The 21,793-nt window shown below is 41.7% G+C and overlaps 1 protein-coding gene across 4 annotated transcripts in view; it reads right to left on the bottom strand.

Annotated features, from left to right (window-relative positions):
- Positions 1–1,460: 1,460 nt before the first annotated feature.
- kifc3 (kinesin family member C3) overlaps positions 1,461–21,793 on the bottom strand; it is a 63,036-nt gene continuing 42,703 nt past the window's right edge. For 3 of the 4 annotated variants that reach the window (XM_074666164.1, XM_074666167.1, XM_074666165.1), the window contains exons 4-22: positions 20,934–21,078; positions 20,716–20,804; positions 20,375–20,440; positions 19,995–20,144; positions 19,627–19,908; positions 18,367–18,540; positions 13,876–14,023; positions 13,659–13,789; positions 13,449–13,560; positions 12,180–12,361; positions 11,943–12,047; positions 11,716–11,846; positions 11,129–11,252; positions 10,511–10,640; positions 10,156–10,385; positions 9,863–10,015; positions 9,022–9,151; positions 8,609–8,655; positions 1,461–2,328 (exon numbers count right to left, since the gene is read on the bottom strand). In XM_074666164.1, coding sequence (XP_074522265.1) covers positions 2,320–2,328; positions 8,609–8,655; positions 9,022–9,151; positions 9,863–10,015; positions 10,156–10,385; positions 10,511–10,640; positions 11,129–11,252; positions 11,716–11,846; positions 11,943–12,047; positions 12,180–12,361; positions 13,449–13,560; positions 13,659–13,789; positions 13,876–14,023; positions 18,367–18,540; positions 19,627–19,908; positions 19,995–20,144; positions 20,375–20,440; positions 20,716–20,804; positions 20,934–21,078 — 2,538 coding nt within the window. In that variant the 3' untranslated portion in view covers positions 1,461–2,319. The remainder of the gene's footprint in view (positions 2,329–8,608; positions 8,656–9,021; positions 9,152–9,862; positions 10,016–10,155; positions 10,386–10,510; positions 10,641–11,128; positions 11,253–11,715; positions 11,847–11,942; positions 12,048–12,179; positions 12,362–13,448; positions 13,561–13,658; positions 13,790–13,875; positions 14,024–18,366; positions 18,541–19,626; positions 19,909–19,994; positions 20,145–20,374; positions 20,441–20,715; positions 20,805–20,933; positions 21,079–21,793) is intronic. The other variant, XM_074666166.1, reaches the window with a different exon arrangement.

Below are 21,793 nucleotides of genomic sequence, written 5' to 3'. Positions count from 1 at the left end.
TAATCTTATTTGCATGATGGGGGTCACTTGTGCCTCATGTTCCTGTGGTTAAATTTCAGACCTGATCCAGCTTTACTATAAGCTTTAAGGAAAAGGAAAGTTTTAAGTCTATTCTTGAAAGTAGAGACTGTGTCTGCCCCCCCAGACCTCAACCAAAGAAAGGCCTGATTACTAAAAAGTCCACCTCCTATACTACTTTTAGAGACCCTGGGTACGATGAGCAGAACACAGTGATTTAGATGGAGCTCTTTAAGATAGGATGGCCCAATGTTTACTCCTGGTTTCACTTCATTTCCTCCTGATCTTTTTGGACCAAAACGTGATGGATTTTCAGTCATGTGATGCATGTTTGTGATTCTCCATCAGAAAATACTCTCAGAATGCCAAACAACAAAAATCTACTCTCTTCTTCTTCTTCTTTAACACCAGCTGCTGTCTTCTTTTTCTACTGTTAAAGAATTCAAGGTCTTTTATTTGCCATTTGTAGACGGATCGACCGTCCAGACGCATTGGAAACCTTGTGCGGGGCTCTCTCAGAGTCAAAGACAAAAGATATAAAGGATATAAAGATACTTATAAAAGATTTAAACAGGAAATATAAAAAGTTTAAAATGGAGAATAGAAACACTTAAAAAAAGAATATGAAATTATTTAAATAAAGAATATACAAAAAAGGAAAAAAACACTAGAGTACCAAAAAAAAAACACTGTAAACAGGGAAGAAAGAGGATATAGATATTATACTGTACTTCACAGTCAGATTATTGCACACAGAAACAAGTAAACAACACCACTTCTCTTTTTCTCTGCCTGAATTCCAGGTAGATTTCAGGACCAGGCGACCAGGCTTGTATTGAAAAACACATTTCACTTTGTCTGTCCCCCAAAATCTGCCACAGACAAACATAGCTGTTCGTTATGTCTGCCTCCATAAGCAAGACCTACAGTAATTTAAATTAAATAAAGCTTTTTCTAACTTGACAAAAAGGAAAAAAAGTTCAAGGGGAATTATTGTAAACTTATTTTAAGATAACATTTTATTTCATTTTGACTGTTTCTGTTATAGTATATGGTTTGACTGTTCTGTAAGGTCTTTTAAATGCTGAAAACTTCTACAGACTGCACCTTTAAGAGCTTTTTAAGTCAGAAGAAGAATTTTAAATTCTTTTCTCAGTTTTACAAGTAGCCACTATTGGGATGCTAACACTGGAGAGATGTGCTCTGTCCTCCTCATCCCAGTCTGTTTCCGACTAGTTTCTGTGCATCACTCTGAGACAAGACGTGTCAAATTTCATGAGACAAACAGGATCCAGTTTCACCTTCAACGCTCCAGAAACTGGTCAGACTTCACACATCATCCCCAGTTTTTCAGGATCAGGGTTGCAGATTGTCCCCACAGTTTGTAAAAGACAAATACAGCGAGACATTTGTTTTTTAGAGTCTTTATTAAAAAGGGAATACAAAAAACAAACTGTAGAAATCTACAGCAGACACGAAGCAAGCAGACGTTTATCATCAGGTCAACAACACACAGCATCATCGCGTTTCTAAGCATTCCCGTCACTACGACTACGACTAACTACCAGCTCCACGCTCAGCACCGGGGCCACAGCTACAGGTCAGAGGTCACCTGATCAGTGGAGCTCATGAGGAGGAGGAGGAGGAGGAGTGATGAAGAGACGAGGAGTAAAAACATCCACAGGAACGGAAGAAGAGGAGGAGCATGTACAGAGAATCTCCTCGTATTGCTCGTGTCTGATTGGACAGCTCGGTATCAACAGAGTACCCTGATGCTTTGGAGGAGTCGACCTTGAGGTGACCTCAGATTTTTCTGGAAACGTTGAGTTTGACCTCAGAAATGTTCAAAGCACACATCCTCAACAAAAAAATCAAACAAGCAACAAGATTAAAGCCGGTCCAACATAAATATAGAAGCATATTCTGCATATATTAGAATCAACCACATCTGGAGGTGTGGGTTAGAAAATCATCTACAAGTTTAAAGTGCAACTTTACAAAGAAAGGATAAAAGAAATACTGTGATTGGAGAGCGTATACTGTAAGACGGGAGGGGAGGGGAGCTCCAGAAGCTTCAGTGGTTTCTCTTCAGAGTCTATAAATGTTCAAACACAGCAGGAAGCCTCAGGAATCAGCACGTTTGGCCTCTTTCACTGTTAAAGCACGCAGAGGAAAGAGTTCACAAGTCCTCCATCCTGCTCCTGGAGGAGGTTACTGATCCAGGAGGATGAGGAGGTAAGGAGCCTTCAGGGTGTTGGCTGGCACCCTGCAGACGTCTCGGGGTCTCTCAGGCCGTCAGCTTCAGTCGTCCTGCAGAGGAAACAGAGCGTCAGTCAGCGACCGCGTGAGCTCTCAATCTGTCTAAACCATGTCCACACTGCTGCTCATAAATGTGAAAACTCAGCCACACACACACACACACAGATCACCATCACACAGATCGTTCGAGCAGACATTCAGGGTCCTTAAAGGGGTAATCCTGCAGACTTTGTTGATCACCTCACTTAAAACTTTTTTTATCTTGAATGCTTTAAATAAACATTTAGAAAAGCCACAGGTCCACGCTCGGCTCCTGTTGCTGACTTCTCATCTTTTTCACCTTTGAATGGAGAGAATGGCCCTCATTTATCAATCTTGCGTGGGAATTGGCGCAGATCTGGGTGTGAAAATGATCCTACGGCAACATTCATTTGTGATTTATGAAACGTGCGTACCACGGCCAATCACGGCTTACACCTGATCAGCTGTTGATAAATGTGCCAGCTGAAAACAATCGTAATCTACATAACATGCCCCTAAATATTCAATTTTCAACTGACCAAACCCACAGTATTTACAACATGGAGGGACGCATTACGGGAAAATGGGAACTTCTCCGTGCTGGTAATCGACAACGCCATAGCAACAGAGGCAGAGAGGAAATGATGCTGCGTTGTTCGGCAGCTGGAAAAGTAGAGCGAATCAGAATAAAACCACATGCAAGGCAATCACTGCAGTGCCACAGACTGAGGAGGGAGTGGAGCTGAAGTGTGTCGATCGTGCGCAAGCACGGGTAGACTGGAGTTTTATGACTATTTGTACCACGAGAGGAGCACATAGGTTGTGATCTCATGTTAATGAATGTCTTCTGTTGATAAATAGTCACTTTTTCGCACACAGTTCACTTTTATATGGTAATATTGTGAGGAGTGAAATAATAATCTTCACACTAAAATCTGTTATCACTACAGCTTCCTTGAAAAAAACAAAACACAAAAACAGCCTTAAAGTTCGATCCAGCATCGTCTGAATGTTTTCTGTGGAGACTTTTATCATGAACATGGGAGTATTTTAAAAACTGATAACACCTCTTTATTTCTACTTTTTTATTATTATTATTTTTTTTAAGTAAACCCAGATAAAGGAAACACATTTTTTTTAAACGGAGAAATCAGCTGACAGCTCGTGCTGCTCTTTCATAGCGAAGTATTTTATAGATTGGTGGAAGAACAGTGAAATGTTAGAAACATTCTTGGTGTCATATCTAATTCAAGGATCTAAATATTAATCTTAGAACATCAGTTTTTATTTCTGAAAATGTTTTGCCCTCTTATGATCTAATAATTCTCCTCCACAGACGTATTTCCCTCGCTGCACCACGCTCTCCACTGACATGAAACTTGCGCACATGGACTCAGACCTTGCGTGGGATTTAATGACGTCCACGTTGAGATTGATAAATGCCGATCTGTGCGTGGAAAGGAGCGTACACCCATTTTTCAGGCATACGCAAGTTTGATAAATGAGGGCCAATGACACTTAATTTCAAAGTGCCCCATCAGTTTGTGGGGTGCGTCAGGGTGTGTGTTCTTTCCCCCCTCCTCTTCATTGTGTTTACTGACGCTTGCAGGTGTTCACAGGAGGGGAGCTACCTGGTCAAATTTTCTGATGACAGCACTGTCGTCTTTTCTCCAGTGTCCAGTGACATTTCTTGGTGTGACAACAATTTCCAGTTTCTTGGAGCTAAATGTCTCAAAAACCAAGGGTCTTGTCTTTGTTTTAAGATGAAAAAGGAGGACAGACACAGAGCGCATCATACACAGTACAAATGTGGAGAAGACGGGGCAACTAAGAATTCACCTTTTAAGGAAATGAAGCTCTTTTTCAGTCGGTTTTACCAGTCTTTTATTAAGAGTCTCCTTTGTTTCTCTTTTATCTGATGGTTTTATAAGCTCTCTGTTAAAGACAGTAACAGTCTGACAAAGATTGCTAAAAACTGATCTTAATAAAGGGTGTAAAACAGAGACTTAAACTCACTTTGCAACCAGCAGACACTCAGAAAGGAGAATATTTAAGTCTCTTCTATTCAACGAATTCTGCTTGTTGTCCTTCATTGCACCGCAATGTAGCTTTGTATTTAGTCAGACTAACTTTTAACCTTGCCCAGTGTCATCGTCACCTAGGGATGGGTACCTTTTATATTTGAAACGATACGGTACCGATGCCCGGTACCCGGCAATCGGTACCGGTACTCAACGGTACCAATTTTCGGTACTTTTTTGTGTTTATGTGGTAAAAAAATAACAATTTGTTTAGCAATAAAATATACATTTTTTTCAACTTAACATATTTATTCGTCAGTATGTAATCTTGCAATGCTGTGTTCATGTCCAGCATAGAAAATCACCTACTCTTCCACTCCCTCACAGTCACAAGGATGTGTTTAGGTACCTAAACATGGTACCTTTTGATTTTACGTGAATCAGTACCTGGTACTTTTGACAGAATTTGGTCGGTACCTGTATAAGTACCTAGTTTGGTACCCATCCCTATCGTCACCTTTAGTCTCATTATGTTCTTAACTTTTTACTCCTTGTGTAGTTTTTTTACCGTTGCTTTTATGTCAACTCGTCATCGTTTCTGTTTGTGTATCTGTTGAACAAGCTGCTCCACACAAACTGCCCCATGTGGGATTAATAAAGTTGTCTGAATCTGAATCTCACTAAGATGCTTTGGGGGGCGTGGCCTTGCAGTAGCCTACAGTGTTTTTCATGTTAACATGGTCGACACATTATTTCCCAGTCTGTATAACAACACACCATAAGGAGGAACATATAAAACAGTTCCCACTCCAACAGGTAAGTTTTAATTTTTCCATCAAAAATGACATAAAACACAAAACGTGGAGCTAAAGTCAAAAAACACTGCTGGAAAGTGCTGGGGCCTCAGTGATCAAACAGGGGTGGGAAAAAAAATTGGTCAGAGTGTGAAATGAGCTTAATTTAGAAGAATAAACTCTGGATTTTTGTTTTAAAAACAAATCATAACTTTACATTTGTATTTCGGCACGGTTTGACACTTTTCTCTTGCAAAAATAGAAATGAAGGAGTTAATAATTATCTGCAGCAGAGTCGTCCCACCCTCAGTGCCATCACCATGCTTTCTTGCAGCTAAAGTGAGTTACACTCTTCAAACACACACACATACACACACATGTTTTCATATTTATCAGTGTGGACATGGAGCTACAATCCCACAATCCTCAGCTCATCATCAGCAGGACGCCCAGGCCACAGAGCAGCAGAGACAAAGGAGGGAGGAGGGAGTGGGGGCACCAAAAGACACCAACACACTCGCACACACTCTCACACACACACACTGACGTCACAAGGAACACACTCCTGATTCAGGTCTTTAAAGAGGGTAAACCAGCAGCTGATCATCTGTGTGTGGAGTTCAGAGACAGGTCCAGGATTTCTGTAGCCATTAGCTGTTAGCCAGAATAAATCAAATGATTTCAAATGGAAAACAGAAACTAAACTCACCTGAGCAGGTGTTACAAAACATATAAGCTGTTCTTTAAACTCTGAGTTCAAACTGTCAGCAGCTTAAAAATGTCTGGTTGTTCTGGTGTCTGGTGTTTTGGAGTAAAGAGTGACCGTGCTAACTGGAGACCTTCAGCTGAACATGTCAGTGAGGCGTCTCTGTCTGTGAGTTATTAAACGTGTTTGTGTATCAGCCTCAGTTAACCAGATCTAACGGTAACTACTTTATTTTGACTGTAGAAACTCAGACTCCAGGTTTTACTTTTTAGAGTTGATGAAAAAGTTGGTTTGGAGCCAAAATTATGACCAAATTTATCATAAATGTACAAAACAAACATCTATTGTACATCTTTGGTACACATTGACATTAAAGTTAATATACAACGAGATTACCAGGTTAAGCATTTTACATCAAACAGTGGTGAAGCTACAGGGATACAGATAAGTTAATCCAAAGTAGGGCTGAGTATTGCCAAGAACCTCACGATTCGATTCGATTTCAGTTTCGATTCTTTCGGTTGCCACTCGATTTGATGTCAATTTGATATTAATTCAAATGCTTCTATTATCGATTTTCATGCCCCATGTAAACATTTATGGTATGTCCCTTCACCTTTTGTAGCAATAAAACAACCCAAACGTCAGACTTTAAAGCTGAAGAATCTAGCTATGCTTCTGCTGCTGCTTTGGCTGCCATTTTTTTGTTGTTTGGTGTCTCATGGCCTTTGTCCACATAACAGGAATAACACGCACACTCCCCCCACTTGTCAGGAGATGAATCGATTCAGAGGACTTGCTGAATGATAATGAAATGGATGAGGCAATATTTCCATGCATCGATTCATGGATATTTTTACCCACCCCTAATTCAAAGGTAAAAATTTTAAATGTGTATATGTAATATAGCAAAGAATGAGAACAGTTATTATATTTTAGCAAGGAGTTTTCGTTTTCTCATTATTTTCAATGGTTTAAGGAATGTTTTAAAATCATTAAGAACAAGAAAGGGTGATGAGTTTTTAAATTTTATAACAGCAGAATAACCGCATTTAATTTTTGATATTTCAACAAAAGTTATGTTGTTTTATTAAAAATTAATCTGGAAGAGGTTGACTTTTTATTTTTACAGCTAATAGAAAAACTGCCTCTACATAACCAAAGTATGGTTTGAAAAGTGAATTTGTGGTTTCTATGGGATTTAATGAGTTTTGCAGAAGTAAACAATTCTCCTACAACTACAGGCGATAAGATTTTTTTCTTTTTTTTTTTTGTTGCATCAATTCGTTTCTATCTCAGGACGGTCCAACGTTAGTGTTGTTGTATTGTAGTTAAAATGCTGATTAATTCCAGTAGATGGCAGTAATTCACCAGAATCTGCCACCCACATAAACAAACAGCATTAGCGCTGTGCATTATGGGAAACAGTATGCCAGGTAGACTGGTCTGTGGCATACTGAGAAATTTTCCCGGATCGTTAGGACATCCAGGGACTTTTAGTATACTGCTGACTGTGCACGTTCTCGCTAACTGCCCATGAAATACTGAATTTCAGCCAAAGTTGTAGGCACTGCTAGTGTAGCAGGCAGTTTGGAAAACAGCTTATGTCTATACGTCTATGATTAAGTCCTGAATCCCTCTGTCTCTGTACTCGACACACAGATGAAATCCTTAAAGTGATACTCTGGGATGGAACAAGTTGGGTCCTATCACAAGGTTTAGGGCAGAAATTACCCCTACAGCAGTGTTTTTGTGCAGCAGAAGCCCAGGGTGCACACACCAAACACCCCCTCCCTGCTCCGCTACCTGTTTCCTCTGCACTCAGACTGGGCCATTTTTTACTTGACCAAAAACACAAATAAACGGACTCCCACCGGAAAAAATCTGATATCGGTCTGCATTAACGCTTTATTTAGAGAATTTTCAGCGCTTTACTTTCACACAAAAACACCGCTAAATAAGGCTCTAGTTCTCATCGTGTCTCTTTGTCCTGGCAGACTACCTGCGTTTGTTGATATCTGGCACGACGGCGTGGACTGATACACTAAGTGGCGAGCGCCTCGTAGCCAGCTGTGGCTCTGCAGCGGAGGTAGCGCCATTTATGACACGATGAGAACTAGAGCCTTATTTAGCGGTGTTTTTGTGTGAAAGTAAAGCGCTGAAAATTCTCTAAATAAAGCGTGAATGCAGACCGATATCAGATTTTTTTCGGTGGGAGTCCGTTTATTTGTGTTTTTGGTCAAGTAAAAAATGGCCCTGTCTGAGTGCAGAGGAAACAGGTAGCCGAGCAGGGAGGGGGTGTTTGATGTGTGCACCCTGGGCTTCTGCTGCACAAAATCACTGCTGTAGGGGTAATTTCTGCCCTAAACCTTGTGATAGGACCCAACTTGTTCCATCCCAGAGTATCATTTTAAAGCTGTAACTGAGGAGAAATTTCCAGATCAGAAACTCTTCAGACTACTCCTTTAAATCTTTGATATTAAAGATAACAAGCACACTTCCTTGTGACATGAACTCGTCTCTCCACAGAACGTTAGATCAGATTAAACTCCAACATTCACACAGGCGACACAAACACCACAAGCCGCTGCACACAGGACGCCGGCTGGCAGCGTGGGCAGTGTGGGCCCTGCTCACGGCCCCGCAGGCGCACAGACAGAAGCCAGTGGAGCTCTGTGGTTAGAGGTGGGGGGGTGTGTTAGATGGATGTGGGGGAGGAGGGGGCACCATGCCATGCTGAGCGCGTCCATGCCAAGCTATCCACCAATCAGCATACACCCCCAACCTACCTGCCCACCGTCCCCAACCAATGGGCTGGCTCTGTCTACCTGTCTGTCTGTGAACCAACCAATCAGATCAAAGAATGAGGAGACAGAAGAGGAAGAGGAAGATGACATGTCCTTCCTCCAGGAGCTACCTCTGATATCTAATCTACCCACTCTGAGTTTTGGAAACATCAACAGGAAGTGGAGTTATTGTTAACCAGAGCCAGTCTGGGACTGTAGCTGTGATGGAGTTAAAGCTGCTGAAGTGATCGTTATAAGAAGTATGGAGGAAGTTCAGTGATTAGGAAACAGGAAATACGACTTAAACTTCGGACTAAAACCTGTCTCTCTCTGCCGTTTACTGGAGGTCATTGAAGGCATCGTTTCTGTATTATGAGACTATCAAACAGACATCAGAGTATTAATAACATGTTCACCTGTGGAGAGCTGAGACTGTGACCTCCTCCGAGAGATGCTGGGGGTTCTGGAGGCGGAGGAGAGAGTAGAGCCGGCGCTGCTGGCCCGAGAGATGGGGAGAGGGACCGGGGTCACCGGAGGAGAGTCCAGCTGAGGAGAGGTCAAAGGTCAACATGAGTTTAAGAGATGAATGAAACAAAACATTCAGATATTTTCAGCACGTTTGAGAGGGTTTTCAACAAAAGTTTGGATTCGTCATCCTCATCTGAACTTTTTTTATAAAACACAAATATGCAGCACAAAATGCTTCTCAAATGAATAGAGAAACAGAAACGTAAAAAATTAAGACCATACAGTTAAATCAAAAAAGTATATTTCACTGTAGACAGAAAAAAAACAAAGTTAAAAGATTAGACAAATAATACAAACAAAAGCCTAAATTATTTTTGAAGACCTTATTTTATCGATGTACAATTTTAATATTTTCAAACCATGCTTTTATTTTGAAATCCTTCAGTATTCACCAGCTGCTGGTCATTTCCAAAAGTTTTATTTTATTAAGCGATTTTACAGACTTCTTTTCTTAAGAAGCTTTACTATGATGCCTTTTTTATGACAGTTTTTTACTTTTCTCTTCTTTTTATTTATTTCTTTTTGTCGTGATGCACTTTCAGCTGAAAGGTTTTGTGTGAAAGGTGCTCTAGAAAAAGATCAATTGAGTAAATTTAACATCATAAAGGACTTTAACTTGAATTAAACTTTTCCTGATGAAGTATAAAAGATAAAACTTTTTTAATGATGCAATAAGCTGGTGTTTCAGTAACATGTTTGTGTGTTTATGTGTGTGTGTGTGTGTGTTACCTCGACACTGTCGTGCGTTGGCGAGGACGAGGTGGACGAGTTCTCGTGTCTTCTGGAGGACGAAGAGGAGAGACTCAGCTCGACACTTCGAACGCGCTGCGCAAACTTCAGCGAGCAGACCGACTCACTCATGTTGACGGGAAGAGGAGACACCTGAACGCATCACAGACGGGACACAGAGAGTGAGGACAAAAAACTTTAATATTATTCTGTGTTTCTGACTTTTCTTCCATAAAAATACTGTTTGATAAAAAGAGTTTTAAATTCTGGTCAAACTCTCCACCTGGTCTCACCTGGACCATCATGAGGGTCTTGCTGTCCCCGTTCAGAGAGTCCTGCAGCAGGTATGTGAGGCGGGAGTTCCTGAACGGGACGTGGGCGTGTTTGCCCCGTAACGCGCTGATAACATCACCGAGCGCAGACAGAGATTTATTGATGCACTGAGCTTCTCTGAGGCGGCTGCCCTCCGCTCCGGATTTGGCGATCCTCTCTGAGCCCGCCAGGTCCACCAGGTTCAGCTTACCTGCAGAGAGAAGACACGCCAGTGAGGGTGAGGTTTGTTCTCTGCACAGACTTTTATATACGCAATTAAAATCAAAGTAAGGGTTAGTGTCAGCGTTAGCTCATGTAAAATGAGTCTGTGGGTACCCTGTGTGCGGTTTCCCGTCGACGAGTTGAACCCCGACACCGTGACGATGAGCAGAGCGTGTGAGCGAGAGCTGTGCTCGTTTAGGTTGGTGCACGCCGTCGCTCTGTTCATGTGACCCAACTCCAGCACCTGACCACACACACACACACACACACAAACACACACACACACACACGTATACACGTATGAATTAATACGAGTACATGTAGTCCCTAGTTCAAAGAAATTTAAAAAATAAAATTGAACTTTGTAAATTTAGAAAAAAACAAATGAAACTAAAATTTAAAATTAAATTAAAAATTAAAGTAATTTTTTTAAATTTAAGAAAACTAAATAAATTAAAAAATAAAAAATTAATATATTTACTTATAAAGGTTTAAATAAATTAAATTAAGCTAAGAAATAAATTTATTAAATTAAACAAAAAAAAATACAGTTTAATGACTGATATAAAAAAAAAACTTAATCTTTGATGAAATAAATAAACAAAAAAATCAATAACAGATCAACATGATTAAACTCAGTTACCCAGGATAAAAATAGAATAACATCTGAATAAAACAATCTAATTAAATGAAACCAGATCAGACTAAAGTCTTGCAGTCAGCTGTCCTCACCTTGTTGATGTCCTCTGGACTCTGCACGGTGAACTCTGTCAGTCCTGGAACGTAAAGCTGTCCGCTGCCGTCAGGATTCATCTTAATGTCCAGTTTGTCTGTGGGATTTTCTCCCAGCAGGTTCCTGATCCACGACAGAGAAGTTTACAACTTTCAGACTCAGAAGAAAATCTTGCTTCAAAAGACGCTTCAGAGGAATCTTCAAACTGTTTCGCTAACTACACTAACTTTTTAGTTTTACTGTTTTGTATTTTATGTTTGTCTGTGTTTCAAAAGTAGGTCTTCTATGAAATGCTCCTCTGCATTAATCTGTCTGATAATCTGAAGCTTTAATCTGATTCTCAGAATTCTGAACCTTTCAGCCGTGCAGATGTTCTGTTACACAACAGCTGGACAGACGCAGACAAACAGACGTTTTTTAATATCCTCCTCTTTATGTAACTTCTCAGAAACAGGAAACCTGGCAGCGGCCGGCACCGGAGTCTTAAAGAGTCGCCATGTCATTAAAAAGTGACTGTAACTACACGTCAGGAGGGATTATTAAAAAGGGAGACGTGTGTGTGTGTGTGTGTGTGTGTGTGTCTCACCGCAGCGTCTCGTTGTAGATCTCCACCATGCTGACGGTGATCTTGTAGTCCCAGTCTGGAGCTTTCTCCGTCACCTCGGAGAACAGGAGACGCAGCGCTCGCTGGTTGATCCCAGGGTCCTCCAACACGCCCTGAGAACAGAGACTCAGAATTAAAACCTGGTCACTCTTGGTGGTCTAGACCGCAGACTTTGTTTTAGAGGAGTATCAACTTATAAAGTCTCTCACCTCCATGGTGTAGGTTTTCCCCGAGCCAGTCTGCCCGTAGGCAAAGATGCAGACATTAAAGCCGTCGATACACGAGGTGACCAGAGACTGGACCTCTAGGAACACCTGGTCGACCAATCAGAGACGAAAATCAGTCACTAACTATAACAGTCAGCATCATATAAAAACAGTTCACGTGATGAAAAGAGAAATAAGGAAACGCGTCAGTGAAAGACTTCCTGTCCCGCTGGCGCTCACCTCTTCCTGTGTGGCCTGAGGAGAGAAGACTTTGTCCAGTTCAAAGGTCATGATTTTGCCCCTGTTGGAGAGGTAGAGGATGGCGTCGTCTTCCGAGTCGAAGCTCAGCATGGTTTTGGCGTCGGTGGAGTCCTGCTCCTCCTGACTGACCGGGCGGACGCGGCAGAAAACACGGATATTACCTGAGAAACACGGGAATGGAGACGATCAGTCAGGAAGGTTTTTCCTTGAAGTTGGTGGAAAATGGCGGTCTGAGAAAGAGCTTAAGCAGAAAAATGATTTAACCCTCTCAGGAAATCAGGGACATATTTTGTCCTTTCAGATAAATTTTTGCTCAATTTTTGGCTGTAGTTTTGTTTTTGTTACTCCACGTGGAAAGATATTTTGTAGAAAGTTTTTTTTCATGAAAAATCTAAACAAACATCCGATTTCAAACTTTTACTAAGGTCAATAATTTGACCCTTTCAGGAAATTTGAAGACAAGAATGTCCTCAACCAAAACATTCTTTGAAAACAAAACAGATTAATTTTTTTTTTCCATTTTTTTTCTCAAACTTTTCAATCAGCCTCAGTTCTACTTAAAAAATGTCAAATATTTAATTATTGTTATTATTTAAACTCCTTAAATGCCTGTTTGATGACATAAAGTTACTGTTTTTCTGAAAGAAAACATGACATGAACTATTTTTTTGTATCATAAATGTTGAAGCTGGATATTTTTTTAAATATCAGATTTTAATATAAGTAGGAAAACTGATTTTGATTCATTATTTTATTTATTTATTTTCTGATTATTATTGCAGTGTCATATTCCTGATTCCTTTTTCTTTAAAGACATAAAGGGACAAAAATGTCCCTTCTAGTCCAACTATAACCATAATTTCTAAAAACAGAGTTTCAGGGTTTCAGTTTGGAGAAACATCATTTTATTTTATTTTATTTATTTATTTAATTTATAAATTTACGTTTTACAGTACATCTTTAGGCAAACACACATTTTTTTAATGGTAAAAATACAGTAGCAGTGTTATTTTCCATTTTCCCTGAAAATTATTAAATACTTGGTGTTTGTTTATTTGGACTGAAGTTGAATGAAAGATCAGAGGAAAAAAAGAGGCACAAATATTAATCTGGTATGTTTTTAAAGCAATATTTGGTAAAGGACACTTTCCTCCTCTGATGTCGTCAAAGGTTTATAAATCAAAGTGATCCACGAGGGTTAATCTCACACTGGCTAAAACTGAGGAAAAACTTTCCTCTGACTCTGACCTTTCAGTCGGACCAGTTCGTTGTGACATTTCTTCCTCAGGTTCATCTCCCTCTTGTATTTACGCAGCAGCTCCTGGTTGGTGCTGCTCACCTCGCTGATCACCTGACAGATCTGAGTCGGAAACACAAAAACACAAGAGAGCGTGGAGGTGAGGGATAAATAAATAAACAGAGTAAACTTCTGATGCTCTTCTGAGCATGCTCACTCACCTCCCTCTTGGCCTCCGTGATCGCTTTCTCCAGCATGAAGGGAAAGTCCTGGACCTGCCTCTTCAGACAGTTGTAGTCCGAGGTCAGAGTCCGGAGGGCCGGCTGGAGGCTGAGCAGGTTCATCCGCACACCTGAGACACAACAAACACAGTGAGCTCAGTCCAAACAAACACACACACACACACACACGGACAGAGGACAGCAAACAGAGGCCGACCTGCCAGGTTCTCGTGCACAGCCTTCATCTCGCTCTCGGCTCTGATGAACGCCTCCTCGATCACGCGGTTCTTCTCCTCCTCTAGGTTCTGCATCTCGGCCTCCAGCTGGCCCTGAGCGCGCTCCATCTCTCCTTCGTACACCAAGATCTAAAAGAGGGAGCGAGGGAAGGAGGACACATTCATGAAGGAAAGAAGGACACAAGATACACCACCTGCACTGTGGATCCAGATCTGGGTCTCAGAACTTGAAACGGATCAACTAACTCCTGGAGGAATGTATAATCTGGGCAGTGTTTATATGAGTCTGAGGCTGAAATTTCTCACAGTTACAGAAAGTTTTAAGTCCGTCACTTCAGCTAGAAAACTTAAAGAAAGCCAGAACACCAGAGTACATCCTCTAAAACTTCTTTAGCTCAGATTACAGCTTCTCCGGCAAACACAAACACCACTTTTCTCTCATTCAGACTTGTTTTACTCTCCTCTGCCAGTCTTAAAAACTTTAAAACTGCAGTGTTAAGTTTTCACTCAAATGTTTATTGAAAAAAGTCACTTATTTCTGGTATTTTCTGCAGAACTGGACAGTAAAGCTTCTGTCTCATCTCTTATTCATGGTGCACCTTTACACCATAATTTCCCAGAGACAATTTCCCCTCAGGGACGATAAAGCATCTAAATTAACCTAATCTAACATAATCTAGTCTGATCTAGTCTAGTCTAGTCTAACAGGGGGATCTTGTCTGGAGGAACACAGCAGGGAGCACTGGGAGAGGTTTACTGGGATCACATCACGGACTGGGAGATCTGACAGACTAACAGGGTCCAAAGCTGCTCAATGAGACCACGTTAATCTTCGTATTCTTTAAAAAATCTAAGAAAGAATCCAAGAAACGTCTTTATTCAAACTGCAAAGTCATGTTAATCCTAAAAAGATGAAATTTGCTTTTATTCTCCCTCATTTCCTGTTTTTCTTTTTACCCTGATACGTCCTTCACTCCAGACTTGAAGATGATGTTTGCAAAATTTGACAAATATGCCTGTTTTCCCAAAAATATTGTGCATTTACAAACAAAAAAAAGTCATGATTTGATTATTTTCTACACGTTATTTCATAATATAAAGTTACTTTCACAGAAAACTTCTTTATCTTATTTGCATCACATCTGTTTGTTTTCATTTTTATTTTTTTTGTTGCTTTGCTTCTTTTTGGTTTGGTTTATTGTTTGCTGTCAAGTTTACCTGTTTTTATTACCCATTTAGAAGCCTTTTGTCCTGTATACGATACTTTTTTTAGTATTATATTTACAGGCAAGATTATCTGTCAAATTATTTTTTTTGTCTTACTTTAAAGCCAAAAAAACTTACTCAAAATCTTTCCAATCACCAGGAAATATAAGTAGATGTTTACTGACAGGACTGTTTTCTAATTTTAACAAATATCATCCTTAAAAAGAAACTTAAAGCACATGCATTTGTGTCTTTAACCATGTTTACATCAGTTTATTTCTGTCAGTACACCTGCGATTTGCCTTATTACATCAATTAGTTTTAGGACTTTTAAAAACCCTAAGTTTGTCAAAGTTTTGATGAATTTCTTTTCCGTATATTTTACCATAAAGTAATTAAGAATGCATAACAATATACGTGGTTCATTCAGCAGCTTTGGATCCTGAGCTTTCGGGGTCGCTCTGAATGTAACCTGACACCCTATGATGTCACAAAGGGGAGGGGGGAAACAGAGGATGGGGGGAGGTCTGCTCCAACCTTTGACAACCTGTGAACCAACTCGCTGCTTCTCTTGCCGAAGGCGTTGGCGAGGAGGCCGCACAGACGGCTCTGATCGGCGAGCAGCTGCGGCCGCCAGCGTGCAGAGAGGAGAAGGTTAGCTGAAGAGGAGGGAGGGGCGGGGCTTAAACTGACCATTTAACTGACACTCATTTAACTGTCTGATTACACCTTCAAGTTTGACCAGAAACTGTTGCCTTGTTGTTTTCTGTCCTGGTTGTCTTGGTGATTTTTCACATGAAGCATTTCACACTCGTGCCTCTCAAACTCTGAGGCAGCTGCTGTTACATCCGTTTACCGCTGATCACATCAGGCTGAAAACTGAGTCACAAAAATCTCAAAGTCCCTTAAATCTAAACTTTCAGGCTTCACTTTGAACCTGAGCTGAGAAAACTGAGCCATCAATCATGCACAATGCTGGGTTTATGGAGGTTGATGTGAGTCTTGGTGGAGACAGGCGGCTAAACAGAATCAGGACAAATAATCGCGGTGAAGAATGATGCCTGCTCTCAGGTAAAACGCATAAAATAAAAGTTTAAAGTGGCGTTTTAAGATTTAAGACTGCAGTAAACTCCTGCAATCATTTCAGCTGCTTATAGGCGTAAATCATGAAAAACAGGGAGCTGCAGTTGTTGGATTTTGTTTTAATAACTAAAATGGATCCCTTTGTAAAAACTAAAATCTAATCAACTGCTTGAGTCTTATTTTTAATAGAAATTGTCTTAATCAGGCCTAATCTGAGCCACTATCACCATCAAGTCCAGAAAAATGTCTTACTTCAAGATATTAAAAGAGAAAAATGACACCTGAATTTTCTGGACTTGGCAGGTGAATGTGGCTCAGATTAGGCCCTATAACACCATTTATAATAAAAATTAAAGCTGCAAGCAGCGTTAGACGGGTCCTCGGGCTCCTGCCGGTTTTCCCTCCAATGTGTCCATCAAAATAAGACGAACATTTCAGCGTTGGTTTCATCTCTCTACGACATTCCTAGCCCCAGTTAGGGCTGTTTTGGTGTGCATAGGGTGAAAGTGAGCCTAATGGCTCTGAGAGAATATTATGGGATGTCTGGGACTCAGTTGATACCATGGCAACGTATCCTCTGCTGTGCTGAATGACATCACCTGCTGCATTCTTGGAACTCTAATTAGCGTGACAGAACCCCAAACAGAGTGGAGACTGAGAGTTGATCAGCCATCTAATGTAAAGAAGTCCTCACAGAGTCCACAATTTTACCCCAATCTGTGTCAAAAATATCATATTTAATAGTAGAGCTTGTGAGGAATCCATTTTTGGCATTTTTAAAGCTGTACGAGTTATACTTTTTTCTCTAGAAGCCCAAATGCGTCACAAAACAGATGGAAGAAAGCTGAAAATGGATTTTTTTATTTTAGAGACATGGCCAAACTACTTGTCCTGTAGGCCAAAATGTTGGCTTAATCTGTGTAAAAATATCATATGGTTGTAGGGAATTTTGTCAGGAATCCAACCATGTCATTTTTAAAGCTCTATGACTTTTAGTTTTTTTTCTAGAGGCCCAAATGCGGCACTAGTAGAATGTGTGTTTTGACCTGAAATCGGTTCTCCTCATCTGCTAACATGGAGAAATCCTAAATTGGCCAAAAGCGGTCGGCGGCTTTGAGGGCTCGCCATTCGAAAACCGGGCCAGAAACAACAACTTCCTGAACAACTTTTGTAGAGCAGGGTCTAATCTGTCATGTGATGGTATTTTCAAACATGTACCATTTTTGGTTTCAGTGGGTAAAATTTCTAAAGAAAGAGTAAAAAAAAAATTATTTTTATTTTGGGAGGGATATAGCCGGCTTCCTGTTGGAGATAGGTCCAGGGTAGCAGCGTATGATTTTTGCGTCTCGATGACACGAACATTTTGATGTTGGTTTCATCTCTCTACGACATTCCTAGCCCGAGCTAGGGCCCTTAGCGTGTGCCTAGGTGGCGCTATTGAGCTTATTATGGGATGTCAGGGGACAATTTATTTATTTTATCAAATTTTCGGAGTCACAGAATGTGTGTGCCGATTTTGGTGAGTTTTTGAGCACGTTTAGGGGGTCTAATTAGCGTTCTCGCGTAGGAGGGAATAATAATAAGAAAAAAGAAACGGACGAAGAACAATAGTGCCCTCGGCCTTCGGCCGAGGGCACTTTCTAGCTTGCTAGAAAGTGCCCTCTTCCGTAGGCCGAGGACCCTAATAAGACACAAGCAGTTGATTAGACTGTTAATTTCTGTAGTGCATGAAAATTTAATGTTACAAAAAAAGGTTAAAAGAAAACACTGCAAAAAACTGAAATCTTATCAAGTGTTTTTGTCTTAATTTTGGTAAAAAAAAATCCTGTTATACTTGAGATGAGCCACATTCAACTGCTCAGTCCAGAAAAATGTTTTGTTTTAAGTTGTTTTAAAACAAAAATGAAGTCTGAATTGCTTGTAACAAGTGAAAAAAAGTCTGCCAAAGAAACAAGAAAAATTCGCTTAAAACTAAAATAATGTCTTATGCAAGTAACTTTTCTCTTTTTACTGAAAATAAGACAAAAACACTTGATAAGATTTCAGATTTTCCAGTGAAATCATGGAAAAAAAGCGAAGTCATGTGAAGACTTCCTGTTGAGCCTTGACTCTTAAAACTGTGTGAGGACACAAGCTGACCAGCAGACGGGCAGATTGAGCACGCTCAGTGTGTTTGGCGTTACCTGCGTCCTGAGCTGAGCGCAGCTCCTCTGCGACTCGTGCAGCTGCGTCTCCAGCTCCCTCAGCAGCTGTCTCTGGACAGAAAGCTGCTCCTGCAGGCCGGCGTTCTTCGCCTGCAGCTCGGCCAGAGCTTTCTGCGAGTCGGCCGACTCCACCTCCACCGTCTGGGTCACATACTGAGGAGCAGGACAGAACGATTAGATTCCAGATGAGTTAAAGGGGACACAGCATGCTTGTTTCTCCTTTTCACTATGCCAGACTAGGATGCCTGTAAAGCATTTCTGCCCTCAGTACAAGTCATTTAGTTCCTTCCTTCTAGTTCCACAATAGCGTTCTCAATATCTTCAGTATAGGCCATTCTGAAGATCTCGTTGAAACGCTCCGTTTGCAGAATGACCTCCAGTAACCTCGCAACGTCACAGCCCTTTGTGCTCTGATTGGTCAGTTCTATCAGAGGGGTGGAGGGCGTAGAGCCAGGGGGCGGTTTTTGCAGCATTGCAGTATTTACAAAATAGCCATATTGGATGGGGCAGACCAAGCGAGTTTGCTGTTTGCCAAAATTTCACCGTAAGGCATTGATAGCACTAATAAAATGGCAGAGTGTAGGATACGTCCTTTTGTATTGGACCCCGAGTCAGACCCGGACGGTTCTGCAGCTCAGGAGGAAGAAAATCCACCTCGACACAGATCATCTCAGGACGCTTCAGTGTGGTGAGTCAAACCGGTACTGTAACATGTATAGTTTATACGTGGAAATATTGACAGACTTCACCAATAAACTATTTCTATAACAGGGCTCCATCCTGCTCCTTCACTTTTCTCTGTCTGTTTTATCCATCATGCTGAAAGTGTAGTCTAAAGATCGCCTCGACCGTCAGTTTGTCACTATGTTAGCACCCAGTCAAGTTAGCCAGAGCTAGTAGGGAGCTGTATTTATACTCGGCTCTTGGTGGGTGTATCCCTCGGTGGCGGTTGTGTGACTAACTGACTTCACAGAGGAGGAGCTGCTTTATCAGATTACTCCAATAAAAAGAAAGGATCCTCATGTCGTCATGAAGGTTGAAATCTCGAAGCCAAATGGCAATGACAAATCTCGTTCTAGGATATCAGAAAAAATACAATATCTCATTTTTTGAAAATTCAGGGGGTGTAAGGTCTTGTTTTCCACTTTATTATTTTATATGTAAGTATTAAATCACGGATCAGCATGATATGTCCCCTTTCAAGAGAGGCGAAGAGAAATCTCTGCAGCTCCTCCTCACCTTGACTCTAGGGGGCGTCGCAGCCTGCCTGGCGAGCTCGTCTTCACACTCCTGCAGCCTGAGGTTCAGTTTATGCTCGGCCTCTCCTTGCCTGCGCCTCGACTCGTCCACCTGCCTCCTACTCTCCTCCAGCTGCCGAGTCGCCTCGTCCAGCTGTCGGTGGAGACTCTCCACTCTGGAGCTTTTCTCCAGCAGCTCTCGCTCCAGCTCAGCCAGCCGCCGCTCCCGGTGCCGGGCCTGACCCTCCCAGCGGGACACCTCCCTCCGCAGGGACTCGGCATCCTGCAGCACACAGGCGGCGTTGTTAAACATTCAGGGATCGATGACAGACTTTCCTGAGTGGAAAAGGATGGTCTGAACCCTCCTACCTGGCTGTGAGGGCAGTGGCTGCAGCCGCACGTCTCTGCAGCCACGTCCAGGTTCAGAAGCTCTGAGCTCTTGCATGACTTCAGCTCCTGCTTCAGACGCTGGTTCTCCACCACCAGCAGCTCCAGCTGCTTCTCCAGGTCTGTCGCCCCCTGCAGGACGCAGAAAAAAGCCTTCCTTTATAACAGGTTAACACCTTTCACTGCGTGGTCACTGCAGAAAACATTTCATTCTTCATTTCCTGCAGCTCTGTGTGAAGCTGACTCACTCAAACATAACTCTGAGTTCATGAGTGTGTCTCTGCATGCGTGTGAGTGTGTGTGAGTGTGTGTCTGTGGTTTTTCCCAGGGTTTCTCAGGAATGTGGTCCAGCAAAGTCTCACCAGCTCAGAGCGAAGTCTCTCCACCTCCTGGGTCTGATCCAGCAGCTTCTCCTCCAGCTCCTCCACCTGCAAACCCCACAGACACACGATAAGTCATAAATACCTCACCCTGCTCCTCGTCTGTGCATAGCTCTCATGTCTCTTAATCCGACCCACCCTGAGGCTCACGTATGTTTGTTTAAATGATGTAATAAATCTGTCAGAGCGCCAGGTTGTGTTGAAAAGTGCACATCAGGCTGACAGGTAGACAAACAGATGATAGTAAGCACAGTTAGGCTGACGATGCACGTCAGGTGAGAAGGACAGGTGCATGCAGGTGTGATGTGTTCCTGCAGACATACCTGTGTGCGCAGCCGAGTAACGAGCTGCTCTTCTTCTGGACAGCTGAGACGATCTGAGCGCTGCTCGCTGGGCTGCAAAACCCTCACACCTGCAAACAACACACGAACACCATGTGAGACTTTTTCTCCAAAACGTCAAGAGCTGACAGATGAGGCAGACCCATTCATGTGCTTTATTGAAACCGATTAAGATGAGTGCCGCAGCTGCAACCTCTCACCGTTTTGTGCAGCAGGCGTCTGAATTCCTCCTCCTCCTGTTTTCTCCTGGATGCTCTGCTGCTGCAGCTGCTGGAGCAGTAAGTGACGTGTGACTTCTTCAGTCCGCAGTCGAGCCTGAAACTCACTCACTTTGTCCTGAAGGGTCTGAAAACACACACAGTTTCACATTTTAATGAGAAAATAACCAAAAAACATCTGTCAGGCAGTGAAAATGTGCAGGATAAAAGGATGAGGAAGCTACAGAAAAATTTACAGAAATAACTGAAGGAGGAAGAAAAGCAGCTCTAGTGGAAGCTAAGAGACAGTTAAAGGTGAGAGAAGGTTTTTACGTTCACAGGAGCCCAAAAGTACGACCAGGTTTCTTTCTGGAGAAGCGAATAGCGTGAAAAAATGGAGGACAACACAGCATGAGACAAGCATGAAATGAGACAAACATGAAAAAACTGCCTGATCAGGTATCAGCAGGTAAATGGGTGCATGCACAAATCTATTACCCATCATTTTCCACATGCTTTTTTCATGCTTTGACCCAGAATCTAACGCCGTGTGTTTGTCTTGGAAATGAATGGATATCAGATTTAATTTTTAACTCTTCTTTTTTTTGTGCAAGACGACTTCTTGCTGGATACGACGTGACAAGGTAACGTATTTATCAATGGTTTGAAGCGTGACAACAAGCAAACTTTGTCAGTTTGTACTGTAGTTTAACAGCCAGCTATATTTAGCGCTGCCTGGAGCTCTGAGATGTGTCTGTAACGTGTAACATTAGTGAATCCTGGTTATGTCCTGCCAGTCATCTACCAATCAGAGCTAACATAACCTCACTCTTCATTTTATTGATAGACTCTCAAGTTTGAAC

The sequence above is a fragment of the Halichoeres trimaculatus genome, unplaced genomic scaffold (genome assembly GCF_033239565.1).
Source record: "Halichoeres trimaculatus isolate MK-OKI-2021-1 unplaced genomic scaffold, fHalTri1.1 fHalTri1_scaffold_3, whole genome shotgun sequence".
Classification (NCBI taxonomy): domain Eukaryota; kingdom Metazoa; phylum Chordata; class Actinopteri; order Labriformes; family Labridae; genus Halichoeres; species Halichoeres trimaculatus.
This window is presented reverse-complemented; position numbering and strand designations above follow the sequence as displayed.